The sequence below is a fragment of the Colius striatus genome, chromosome 1 (genome assembly GCF_028858725.1).
Source record: "Colius striatus isolate bColStr4 chromosome 1, bColStr4.1.hap1, whole genome shotgun sequence".
Taxonomy (NCBI): domain Eukaryota; kingdom Metazoa; phylum Chordata; class Aves; order Coliiformes; family Coliidae; genus Colius; species Colius striatus.
The window spans coordinates 206,484,620-206,496,679 of NC_084759.1; the positions used below are offsets into that span (position 1 = coordinate 206,484,620).

Consider the following 12,060-nt stretch of genomic DNA (forward strand, 5'->3'; position numbering starts at 1 on the left):
AGACCTGGGGACTGATTCCTCTCCCCTGGTCTCATCCCATTTGCCTTCTGATGTATTTTCTCCTCCCCATCCTGTGTGGGCCAGGCTGAAACCACAACATGAGCTACTTCAGCTTCACTAGTGAATTGCTTCCAGCAGGAGCTACCCTGGGCACTGGGTGCTTCCACTGCTGGATCCTGGTGACCCGTGTTCCCTTCTGCCTCTGCCCCCTCCCTGGGTACAGAGGAGCCACACAGAAAAGGGATCTGGAATCACCCTCAAAACGAAGCCAGGAGAGATGGTGGTGACTGGGTGCAGGGATCAGTCAAACCAGCACAGCAGCTAGTTGGTGACTGGCTCCATCCTCCCTCACCTTCCTGTCTCCTCCCACACATGGGACTGACGCCCCCACCACAGGAGGGGAGGTGGACTGAGCAAACCGCTGTGTGGTGCTCTGTTGGTGGCTGGACTTAAACCACAACACCCAGCACCTGTAAAATGGGTCTGCAGGCAGGCTGGGCACAAAGGGAAGAGCCACTAACGGGGCTGAAACCCTGCCTGGTCAGAGGGGAGGGTGAGGGTGCAGTGGAAGAAGGCAGCTTGTAGGGGGCTACAGGTCATGGGGGCAGCAGCTGGAAACACAAAGTGTCTTCTGCTGGCTGCTGGTAGGATCCCTGTGTGTGTGCAGTGCACCAGAGAACATGAAACTGGGCTCTAGTGACCCTGGAGATGGGGATCTGGACAGAGCTGAGGGCTGCTGAGGGCTGGGCACTGCATGGCCCCAATGGCCACACACACCCTTCCCTGAGCCGTTTGTGAATCTGGCAGCAAAGGTGTGATTGTTTCACAAGCAAACATTCAGAAAAGGTCTGGGCTGTGTTCATGTTTACCAAGGGGTGGTTACAGGCCCATGGGTCCTGGCACAGGCAGGGCTGTGGCTCTGTCAGTCCATGTGGATGTGTGTCTGACTTTGGAATGCAGCCCTGAACACACACACACTGGGGTAACAGACCACCTGATCCAGCTCTAGCAGAAAGCAGAAGTGCATTGGATCTGCATCTGGCTGCTCCTCCACAGAATGGGGAAGGAAAACCAAAGCCACTGTGCAGCAGAGATCCCAAGGAGTGAGAGAGGCAGCACTGGCAGACTGGAAGCGAGGGGGAGGCTGCCCCCTGGATGGGCACTGGCTCGTAACAGGACTGGCTCACACAACGGTGCAGGAAGGATGCAAGCTCAAAGCTTCATAAAAACATTCTTTAGTGTTTGTTTTCTCCAGTAGCTACCGTTAAAGCATCTGGGCAGGACCCTTCCCTGCAGGTCCAAGAGTGGATTGGCTTTCCTGGCAAGCTCTGCCTGGAAGCAGCAGGCAGTAACTACCAGTAACAGCCACCCACACGGACACTGGTCCTTCCCTGGACTGGGATGTGCAGTGGCTGGGGCCCAGGCAAGGAAGGTCATGCCCAGGCAACCTCCCATAAGCAGGGGAGAGTCCCAGCTGCCCATCACCAGAGCTCCCAGGGCATGAGGAAAATCACTTTCCTCTATGAATGCCAACTCTAGCTAGCTCCAGAAACCTAGAGCAGAGGGAGAGGCAGAGTCAGGGGCCAGGGCTTAGGCAGATGGGGGCTTCTCTTCAGGGCAGCTCTCCTCTTTATCCGAGAAATCCTCTCTCTTGTGCAGGTCAAAGCTCTGGAAAGGAGCAGGACAAGGAACTGCTGAGAAGCAGGAGAGCAACAGCTACACTTCTGTGGGTCTTTCAGATTCAGTCTAGGGTGGTGTGGGCTCCTCAGAGGGTCAGCACCTCAGCCGTTGCCACCCAGATGTGTGCAGCACACAAACCCCACAGTGCCACCAGCATAAGGCTGAACTTGCCTTGCCTGCAAGGTTCCCTCTTTGCCCCAGGCTCTGCTTTCCTCAAGGGGAAAAGAGCAGAACTGCCATTGAGTGAGGAGTGCAGCAAGGAGAGCTGCCACTGAGCCTTTCTTACCTCCAGCTCTCGCATGACCTCGTCCATGAAATCTCCTGAGTTCTGTTTGTAAGCAACTGCCAGTTTGATGGCATCATTGAAGAGCTGAAGGGAAGGAGAATGCTTGTCACTGGGTTTCTGGAAACTATTCCCACACCCCAATAAAAAACAGAACACCTCTGCAACCACCTGTAGCTACCAGGACCTCCCAAGTAGCCACACAGACACACTAGCCCATTTTCTGCTCTCCATGACTGCAGCAGCCTCCCGTCCTTGGTCTGGACAGGCCTCTCGTGGATGCTGAGCCAAACAGAACTATGTTTTACCTTGACTACGTTGGTGCCATCTGCAGCAGACACAAAGTAAAAGGGCAAATTGAACTTCCTGGCAAAGTTGAAGCTTTTCTGGGTCACCTTCATGTCCGCTGTGGGCAAAGAGAAGCGGTGGTCAGGAAGCTGGAGTGGAGGGACATGGGCAGAGCCGAGCCCAGGTCAGCTGGCAAGGCCTCCTCACTGCAGTACGAGGCCAGAGAGTCCTTCCCCAAAGCTACAGAGGGCTCTGAAAGCAACAGCATCAGCAAAGCACTGACAGGAAGGAACAAAACACTCTTGTTGGTTTATCCACAGTGCTTGACCCAACCACAGATGGATTCTGGTGAGCTATAAATGAACAATGCCTTGCAGCTCAGCACATGCCAGTTCACTTGCTGTGGAGTGACTGTGAATGTTTCCCAGATGCCTCCCCATGGATGCTGGGTGCCCACACAACCTGGCCAGTGGTACTCACACCTCTCCTTCCAGCCTGGCCTTTGTACCCAGAGCTCCCACTGCTGGTCTGTGCCGTGTTATCCGTGTTCCTGTGAGCCCAGGGCACACTCACAGCACACAAACCACTCAGCTGTTCTGTATCTGTACCCAACAGGCAGTTAGGTGCAGCCGTCCCAACCTCAGTAGCCCAGAGGCTTCATTTCAGTTTTGGGACAAATCTGTCTATTTACAGGATGTGCTGACACAGCAGCACCAGCTCAAAGCTTTCACAGAGCCTACATGCCAGCACAGGACATGACTCAGGATGAGCCACCTTTTCTCCCAGGAGCCACAGGTGAAGCAGCTCAGCCTCCAAACGCTGCCAGGGAGCCCAGGAAGCTGGACCAGCTGCTCTGCAGACTGGGCCTGTCTAAGAGCTGTGGGCTGATCCTTTCCTTGCCCAGATGGAACACAACAAGGGCAAGGCAGAGGACTCTCTGGGAGCAGTGTCCACTCACACACAGAGCAGTAAGAGCAGAACTCATCCACGCCATGGTTCTGTCTCTAATAGAGCTGTTAACATGTCCATGTGCCTCACAGCCCGTGCAGCCAGTGGATTCCAGGCTGGCTTGACACATCCTACAGGAAAGGCTGTCACTAGGCAAGATCCCTCGTGCCCTAAACCACATCACTGAACCAAAGGAACTCCTGTGGATGACAGTGGGAGCCCAGACATGTCGCTCAGGCAGACACAGCTACTGCAGCTGCGATGGTTTCCACCAAGAAGCTCAGCAAGGAAGCCCATGTCTGACACTGCACTGGACAGGGAACAGCAGGAGCCTGTGGGCTTAAGGGCATGTGTTCCCTGTTGATGCTGAGCAGAAAGCTGATGCATTCTGTGTTCTCACAGGATGAAGGAGACAGACCACAACCCAAATGACTGCAGTGATGAATGCAGCTGCAGGGGCAGGGCAGCAACTTTGCCAGCCAGTCTATTTAAACACAGAGGAAACCTGAAGGCTGAGTTACACAAAGGCAGCTCCTGACTGTATCAGGGGAAGCCACATAACAGGTTACACTCCTTTTCCAGCAAGACATGCTGCAATTTTTGACTAGGTGCTGCTCCAATCAGCTTCTGGGTTCTTGCAGGGTGACATGGCTGGTGTGGTAAAGGCAGAATTGGAAGGATATTGCTTGAATAAATTTTAAATGGATCAAATTTGTATCTTTAATTGCCAGTCAAACAAGGACAAGAGCCGGTAAGACAGCAGGCAAGGTCAGTAGAGGAGCCAGGCATTCACTTGGTAAAATATAGCCCTGAGGGACTAACACTCAAGAACTCATCTGGACCTAACTGAGGAATGACATTCTTTCTCAGCCAGGTCAGAAGAGGATCACCTCTCAGTCCTGAGAGGCTGAAAGAAGAAGATGTACTCACCATCAATTTTGTTGGCCACCACAATGCAGGGGATCTCTGGGCGGAATTCCCTCAGCTCCTTGTACCAGCTGTTGAGGTTCTTGTAGGTGACTTTCCGCTGCACATCAAACACCTTCCAAAAAAGAACCAGCTATCATGGGCCCGACAACAGGGCAGCTCCTGGTTAGCCCACTGCACCAAGCAGGGTCCAGAATCCCCTGGAGCTCAACAAGCTGCCCTTTGTTAGAAAGGATGGGAGAGAAAAGGGAGGATATCCAGCAAGCCTTGACACGTGCAGCCAGCCTGTACCTTTGGGTGATGCAGGAAACAGTCCCTCATTTTCCTTCACATTCTTACTCCTACAAGCAGCACTCTACCACCCATGACAGTGAGCAAGCACTGGGAAAGATCTCTTCTGCTACAGAGGGTCAGATGTGAGGCTCCTCTGTTTTAATACTTAAAATATCCTGGCTCTTGAAGTTGATTGATGGTCAGAAGTTACGAGAAATAGTGGAAAGTTAGAGCAACAGCACAAACCTAGACAGTCAAGTGGGCCAGGAGTCAGGAGACAAGGCTGGTTTGAGCTAATAAATGGGGAAACTACAGGAAAACAGAAATGGCAGAAGACCAGAGAAGAGTGTCTGATGTAACACCCCTGTAGAACATGTCAGAACAGTGTTGTACTACCTAATCCAACAGTCATAGCACAAGGAATGCCCTCTCCCTTCCACCACCTCTGAGAGAGGGCTGCTTCTAGAGAAGTACATTCACTTGTCTGTACCACCTGGTTGGAAATGCAAGGACAGCAGGAAGGGAACTCAGCAGACAGCAAAGCCAGGGAATACAGCAAGAGTGCTATCAGGGAGAGAGAAGACAGCTAAACATACCCAACTACACTGGTTTTATCTGGTGAAAGAAGAGAGAACAAGATAGGAAAGATTTGTAAACCACTGGAAGAGCCAAGGAATGTAAGGAAGCATAAGCATAAAAAGTATCACAGAGAGTGTCCACCAGGACTGTTATGAGTGAAAAGCCCATCAGATCCCCGCTGAGACACTGCCCTTACCATGATACAGGCATGAGCCTTATGGTAATAGGATGCATGCATGCTCTGGAACCTCTCCTGTCCAGCTGTGTCCCAGAAGTCTGTAAGACACAAAACAACAAGCTCAGAATGACACAATTTCCCAAATCCTGTTTGCCTCACAGCTTAAACCCAGGTTGCAAATCTCAGCTCATCTGCTCAGGGTCACAAGTTGTGTTCCACCTCATTAACCTGAAACATTCCCGGGCCAAGAGCTTATGCAAAAGCAGGACCTTTCCTTAGGTAAGCTTAGCTGTGAGCTGACACTGAACATTGGTCTAAACACAGCAAAAGAGAAGCCACCAGTAGGTGTGACTTATAAAGGACAGCAGGACAAAGCTCATCAAAAGTGCACAGTGATAACCATGTCTGGCACTTTGTCACTAGAGATGACAACAGGAAGCAGAATCTAAACATCTGGCAACAGCTGGATTCCTGACAGTGATCGACAGCCAGGTGCCTGCTGTGGGAAATGCTCCATCTCCCACTGCAGACACTCCAACTCTGCTCTTCCCAGGGACACAGCTCGCTCTGCAGTTAGAAGAGTGAGTGAGTTACCCTGAGAGAGACAGGTCCCAGTGCATTAAGGACCTTATGGATGAGGTACCAAGAAGCAAACCTCAACAGTCACCAACATTTTAAGGCCTTTTTCTGTCTGTGTGTCTTGGGTGGAGATCTCCCCTCCTCTCACTGCATTTGTAGGCTTTTTCTTGCCTGTTGTATAAATCCACACAGCTCCAACTAAGAACCATCAGATGTAGTTATTGTTCCCTTAGCCAGGCTGCAGAACACCCCTCCACCTAAAGCTGAGCAAGTCACTTTCCTTAGCATTTACTTTACACAGAAATCAGTTTGTGACTTGCAGGACAAGTGTGTCCAGTGCTGGGCCGCCCAGCTGCAGAGAGCCAGGGATGTGCTGCAGAGAGGCCAGCGCAGGGCTGCTGAGATGCTGAGGGGCTGCAACATGTGTGTGAGGAGGAAAGGCTGCGGGCCCTGGGGCTGCTCAGCCTGGGGAACAGAAGTCAGAGCCCAGGGGGATCTCAAAGGCTGGGGCCAGTGTTTGGTGTGTGGTAGGCAGTGGCAGGGCAAGGGGTACTGGGACAGGCTGGAACACAGCCCGTGTTTGGCATTCCCTTGCCCCCGGCCGTGTGTCTGTTGCAGACGCCCACCGCACCACCGCCGGTACCGCCCCGGCGCCGGGGCCCGCCGCAGCCCACACTTACCCACGAGCACCGGCCGCCCGTCCAGCTGCGCGCGGTGCTTGTAGAGCGTCAGGGCGAAGGTGGAGAGCTGCTGGGGGCGGCTGCGCCCGCGTTAAGGAGCCGACCGAGGATCGCGGCCCGTCGCTGCGCAGCGGCCGCCGGCGCCGGGCCGGGAGCTCGTCCCCGGGCCGGGTCCCCCCCGCAGCTCCCCGGGCCAGGCCGTGCCGAGCCGTGCCGTCCCCCGCGCAGCGGCGCGGGGCTGCCCGGGCCCGGGCTCGGGCTCGGGGCGGGAAGTGAGGGGCGCAGCACAAGGATACAAGCCGTCGAGCAGGAACCTCTCCAGCAGCCTGCGGAAAGGCCACGCGCAGCCGTTAGGCCGCGGCACCGGCCCGGCCCCCTCCCGCTCCTCCCCGCGGCAACCGGCCCGCGCGGGCACTCACTTGGACTTGCCCACGGCGCTGTCCCCCAGGCAGATGATCTTCACGGTCTCCTCAGCGCCGGCCGCGGCGGCATCCCGGGCCCGCTCCCTCGTGTCCGCGTCCGCGTCCGCGTCCGCCATGGCGGCGTCTCCGCGTCCCGGCTGCTACGCGACACGGCACAGGCCACGCCCCCTCACGCACAGGCCACGCCCCTCAAGCATCTGTCACGCCCCCTTACGCACAGGCCACGCCCCCAGGGCACAGCCCCACGTCAGACACAGGCCCCGCCCCGACACACCCCTCACGCACAGGCCCCGCCCCTTCAGCACTAGTCCCCGCCCCCTCGGCCCCAGGCCCCGCCCCCCGCCGCTCCTCCCGCCGGCGGCGTCACGCGCGCGCGGTCCCGCCATGGCGCCGCCGCTCCGCTCCGCGCGGCCGCTGCAGCTGACGTTGGCGCTGCTGAAGCCGGACGCCGTGGCTCACCCGCTGGTGCTGGAGGTGAGCACCGGGCGGGCTGCACCGCAGCTTGCCGCTGGCCGCGGGCTGTCCCGCCGGCGCGGCCCGTCGTGCCGGTGCGGTGCGTGCCGCCCGCCCAGCGCTGCGCCTCTACCCGCAGGCCGTGCACCAAACCATCCTCAGCAACCGGTTCCTCATCGTGCGCGCCAAGGAGCTGCGCTGCGGGCGGGACGAGAGCCGCCGCTTCTACCGGGAGCACGCGGGTAGGCGGGCGCGCGGGGCCGGGGCCGGGGCCGGCGGCGCCGGGCTGTCACTCAGGCTGTCTCTCTGCTGCAGGGCGGTTCTTCTACCAGCGGCTGGTGGAGTTCATGGCCAGGTACCTGCCGTGCTGCCGGGGCTGGAGCTCGCTTGGCCCCGCGGACGGGCGCTCGGCGTGCCCGAGCGATGCCGCTGCCTCCAGGGGTGCTCAGCTCGGCGTGGGGCGTGTCTCGGCACGGGATGGGGCTCGTGGTGTGCCCCGGGGGAGGCTTTGGGCTCCTGCATGGAGAGACGCCAGAGACCAGCTCTGCCGTGACCACAGTAGCGCTTGGTGGCAGCCGCAAGGGTTGTGGGTACCCTCACCTGGCAGGGGCTGCAAATGCTCTTCTTCTGAGCCATGCTCTCGTTGTCTAGTGTGGGGTCTGTATCACCCCCAGAAAGTGCTGTGTGACAGTCACACTTGTCTGTATCACCCCCAGAAAGTGCTGTGTGACAGTCACACTTGTCTGTATCACCCCCAGAAAGTGCTGTGTGACAGTCACACTTGTCTGTATCACCCCCAGAAAGCATGGTGTGACAGTCACACTTGTCTGTATCACCCCCAGAAAGCATGGTGTGACAGTCACACTTGTCTGTATCACCCCCAGAAAGTGCTGTGTGACAGTCACACCTGTCTGTATCACCCCCAGAAAGAGCTGTGTGACAGTCACACTTGTCTGTATCACCCCCAGAAAGCAGGGTGTGACAGTCACACTTGCTTCCTTCTTTGCATGTGTATTTATAAGAACGAAGGCACTGTGCTCTTTTGAAACCTGATCTGCTCTTCCCTGGTCACTTTCTCAGTGGCCCCATGTGGGCTTACATCTTGGCACATGAGAACGCCGTGTCCCTCTGGAGATCCCTGATGGGACCCACTAAAGTATTCCGAGCCCGGAACAGTGTCCCAGACTCCATCCGAGGAGCCTACGGCCTCACCGACACCAGGAACACCACTCACGGCTCAGGTAGACCTGTCCTTTTTGGCTGAGTGTTGGGAAAAGACTGGACCTCAGAGAGGCATGAATGATGGTGTTTTGTCTGCCTTTGCTTATTTTCCCTTCTGGGAGTGACAGTTAAGGATTTGCTCGCTGCTGCAGGCTCCACTCACGTGTGTCCTTGTGTGACCCAGCCTGGCACTTTCGTTTATGGCTCCTGCCCTTCCCTTTGGAACGCAGCACACATTTGTGGTGCCAGGCTGGCATCTCTCATGCTCTTTCCCTCTGTTTTCTAACAGATTCGCCAGCGTCAGCCAGCAGAGAAATCGCGTTTTTCTTCCCCGAGTTCAGCGAGCAGCGCTGGTACGAGCAGGAGGAGCCGCGGCTGCGCGGCGGGCGGGTGTTCTACAGCGCGGAGGAGCGTGTGCACCGCCCGTGCATCCCTGCAGGCGCAGAGCTGACCTGAGTTACCCGTGGGTATGGTCTGCTGAGCTGGCAGCAGCTGCCACACACGCTGCTTGGGTCGGCCCCGTAGCACCACACAGAGCGACGGCGTGTTTTACGGAGTGCAGGGGAGGGGAGAGGCCTGATGCACGTGGCGTTGTGCTGCCTGGAGTTGTGTTCGTGCAGCACACAAGTGCTGGGCATTTTAGGAAAAGCTTTTCAAGTAGCAGCTTGATACAGAGGTTGAGCCATGCAGGTCACTGGTCCCTCGTGTTTGTTTGGGTATGAGCAGTACGGGTGAGTTCATCAGAGGGCTGAATGGGAAGGAGGTTGCTAGTTCCAGGTAGGATGTGGCTGGTTTTGCAGATAGTAGGCCTCAGAGGCTTCATCTTTGCTCTGTTCTCACAATACTTTAAGGACAGAAGAGGGGAAGAAGAACATGAGAAAACGCAGTGGGAAGCAGGGCAGTGTTAACTCTGCTGTCCTCACTCTCCTGGGTCCAAGCTGGCAAACGAGGCCAGCTTCAGTTTGGTGTCATGATCCGGATCTTACGTGTCTGGTGGAGTCAGAAGCCATTCTTGAGAGAAAAGCAGCATATCCCATAGGTTCAGTTTGATCTGAGCTGACAAACCTGCAGCAGAAACTCTAGGGGAAGCTCCCTGGAGTAGTCCAGTGCCTGTGAAGGATGGTTTATGCTGTCAGATTGCCTGGGGCATGAGATCAGTAGTTCTAATGAGACTTGGCAGTGGCAATTCGAGCTCTGGGTTTCTTGAATCCACAATAAAAGGCCATAAAAGTTAATTTGAACACAAAGGTACGTGTACACAGGGGCTGTAGAGTTTCTGCCAGGAGCTGTTTACCTCAAGCCTCGTAACAAAATGCCCAATGGCAGCTCCAAGGCTTCATTGCTGACAGACGTCGCGGGCACTGAGGCACCACATTCCACGTCCTTTGTAAATGGTGTGGGCAGTGTAATCTGATCATCCAGATAACTGCTCAAGTCGTGGTGTGGTGCTGCAGGAGGACGTGGTTCTGAGGTGCAGTGCAAGGTTTTGACCTGCCTTTTGATGTTCTTCTGTTGGATGCATTTTGAAGCCTGTTCCTGTGTGAGCTTTGACCTGCCTGAACTGTCCCTGCAGCAGTTGCTTGGGGTGTGGATTCTGTTTAAACTGAGGTGCCAGGTTGCACTGAGTGGGTTTATTTTGAGTGATTCCAGATACACTGTGCTGGTCAAGGCACCTTTGCCATGTACTTGGGACAAGAAGCTTGTTAGCTTGATTACTGAAGTGATGTGTGGTGAGCAGCAGTGATACCAGTCACTGAAGCTGTTGACTATTTGAGTCCCAAACTTGCTAGTGCATTGTTGCATTTCATTATTATCTGTCTTACACTCTTTGTTGTTATCTCACCAGGGTCAAAGGCAAGCTACTCTCTGACTAGTTTGAGACAACCCTGTAAAATGTGCCCTTGGTTGAGAACTGTTTGTGGGAACTGCTGCATAGAGCTTCCTTGATTGAACTCATCAGTGTTTCTGTTCCTTCCTTGCTGTTGTCTGGGATTGAGTGTGGTGGTTGTTTTGTTCCAGGTACAGACCAGAAGGATCTGTGGAATGTTCCTGCAGTTTTGCATTGCTGCTTCAGTTTTCACCAGCAGCATCCAGTGGTGGATCTGCTTGTGATCGAGGGTGTGTTTATACAGGTCTGAAACCTACTTAAGGCTACTGACAGCTGGTTTTCGATCGATTCCCCGAGTTTCTGTTAAATTATGTGTGTTTTTCATGTAACTATTAGCCCTTGCTGTATTTTTCTCACCCCTCTTCTCTATATGGTGCTCTTTTTTGGGGGTATCACTGTGAGATGTCATTAAATGATAACTCCTAGCTCGCCCTTCTCATTTTACATGTGTGGTTTTTCTCCTGGTCACTTGCAACTACTACCTTTGGGGAATTTAAAGTGCAAATAATGCTGGCTTAGTGGTGCAGTGTTTTCACAGGATAATTACCAGATCACAGTCACCAGTACTTAGGTAGCTGCCAGTTCCTATGTCCTTGTGAAGCTTTCTTTGCTTCACCAAGACAATCCCTGTGTAGATGCTGTGAAAGCTGTGCAGTCCTTCTTCCTACAGTGTGTAATTTGGAAATCTGAAAGGTGTTCTGCTAAGTTTGATTAGATCTGATATTGAAATCTGTGGTGTTGGATGCAGGAGATAGTGTCAAAAATGTTTTAATATCCAAAGGAAGCCTTTGGACTGATGAGATGACACCAGATACTGTTTTGAGGAGTCTTTGGAAAGTCTTTCTCTTTGTTCCCTCCTTGTAAGTGCTCAAGAAATGTTTTTTAACTTCTCTAGTGACATCTCTCATCTATCATCTCTCTTGTATGCTTCCTGGCACCTCTTGGGCCTGTGGTGTGCCACTTCTGATTCAGTAATTTCTAATGACCTGAAATGAAATCAATGTCTCACTTTTCTTGCTGCCTCTTCCCTTTCTCCATCTCTTTACAAAACAAGTTGAAATCTCTTGATTCTGTGCTTTTCTTTGTTTTTACATCTGAGTCAGACCATTCTTAAGAAACCCTGGCATTCAGCTTGGTGTCACTTGCTGAGAGTGTCCCCCCCCACGCTGCAGCTCCCCCCCACGCTGCAGCTCCCCCCACGCTGCAGCTCCCCCCCACGCTGCAGCTCCCCCCACGCTGCAGCTCCCCCCCACGCTGCAGCTCCCCCCACGCTGCAGCTCCCCCCCACGCTGCAGCTCCCCCCCACGCTGCAGCTCCCCCCCCACGCTGCAGCTCCCCCCACGCTGCAGCTCCCCCCACGCTGCAGCTCCCCCCCCAACGCTGCAGCTCCCCCCACGCTGCAGCTCCCCCCACGCTGCAGCTCCCCCCCACGCTGCAGCTCCCCCCCCACGCTGCAGCTCCCCCCACGCTGCAGCTCCCCCCACGCTGCAGCTCCCCCCCCACGCTGCAGCTCCCCCCCCACGCTGCAGCTCCCCCCCACGCTGCAGCTCCCCCCCACGCTGCAGCTCCCCCCACGCTGCAGCTCCCCCCCACGCTGCAGCTCCCCCCACACTGCAGCTCCCCCCCACGCTGCAGCTCCCCCCACGCTGCTACTCAGCAGG

The 12,060-nt window shown here is 55.2% G+C and overlaps 2 protein-coding genes across 4 annotated transcripts; one reads left to right on the forward strand and one right to left on the reverse strand.

Moving 5' to 3' along the window:
- Positions 1-1,219: 1,219 nt before the first annotated feature.
- RABL2B (RAB, member of RAS oncogene family like 2B) lies at positions 1,220-6,994 on the reverse strand. 2 transcript variants are annotated; one of them, XM_062020298.1, is made up of 8 exons: positions 6,835-6,994; positions 6,712-6,741; positions 6,416-6,495; positions 5,175-5,254; positions 4,130-4,241; positions 2,272-2,369; positions 1,967-2,050; positions 1,220-1,668 (listed from the first exon to the last, which is right to left on the reverse strand). In XM_062020298.1, the coding sequence occupies exons 1-8, from the start codon at positions 6,951-6,953 to the stop codon at positions 1,591-1,593; spliced, it is 681 nt and encodes a 226-aa protein (XP_061876282.1). In that variant the 5' UTR covers positions 6,954-6,994; the 3' UTR covers positions 1,220-1,590. The 2 variants fall into 2 exon arrangements, with proteins under 2 accessions (XP_061876282.1, XP_061876280.1); XM_062020296.1 differs by having other exon boundaries at positions 4,130-4,259.
- Positions 6,995-7,190: 196 nt separating this feature from the next.
- On the forward strand, positions 7,191-11,510 carry NME6 (NME/NM23 nucleoside diphosphate kinase 6). Of its 2 annotated transcripts, XM_062020300.1 has the most exons (6): positions 7,191-7,311; positions 7,430-7,532; positions 7,606-7,645; positions 8,371-8,531; positions 8,801-8,978; positions 10,531-11,510. In XM_062020300.1, exons 1-5 carry the CDS (start codon positions 7,222-7,224, stop codon positions 8,965-8,967), a joined length of 561 nt encoding a protein of 186 aa, XP_061876284.1. In that variant the 5' UTR covers positions 7,191-7,221; the 3' UTR covers positions 8,968-8,978; positions 10,531-11,510. The 2 variants fall into 2 exon arrangements, with proteins under 2 accessions (XP_061876284.1, XP_061876283.1); XM_062020299.1 differs by having other exon boundaries at positions 8,801-11,508.
- Positions 11,511-12,060: the final 550 nt, after the last annotated feature.

Bases quoted from the DNA above. Each gene is read 5' to 3' on its own strand.
- RABL2B (XM_062020296.1), bottom strand. From the start codon at position 6,953: ATGGCGGACGCGGACGCGGACGCGGACACGAGGGAGCGGGCCCGGGAT. The intron at 2,370-4,129 runs GTGAGTACATCT...CTTTGCCCACAG, and splicing joins GGTGGCCAACAAAATTGATG to CGGACATGAAGGTGACCCAG. The intron at 2,051-2,271 runs GTAAAACATAGT...CCTTCCCTTCAG, and splicing joins ATGGCACCAACGTAGTCAAG to CTCTTCAATGATGCCATCAA.
- NME6 (XM_062020300.1), top strand. From the start codon at position 7,222: ATGGCGCCGCCGCTCCGCTCCGCGCGGCCGCTGCAGCTGACGTTGGCG. The intron at 7,533-7,605 runs GTAGGCGGGCGC...TCTCTGCTGCAG, and splicing joins CTTCTACCGGGAGCACGCGG to GGCGGTTCTTCTACCAGCGG. The intron at 8,532-8,800 runs GTAGACCTGTCC...GTTTTCTAACAG, and splicing joins GAACACCACTCACGGCTCAG to ATTCGCCAGCGTCAGCCAGC.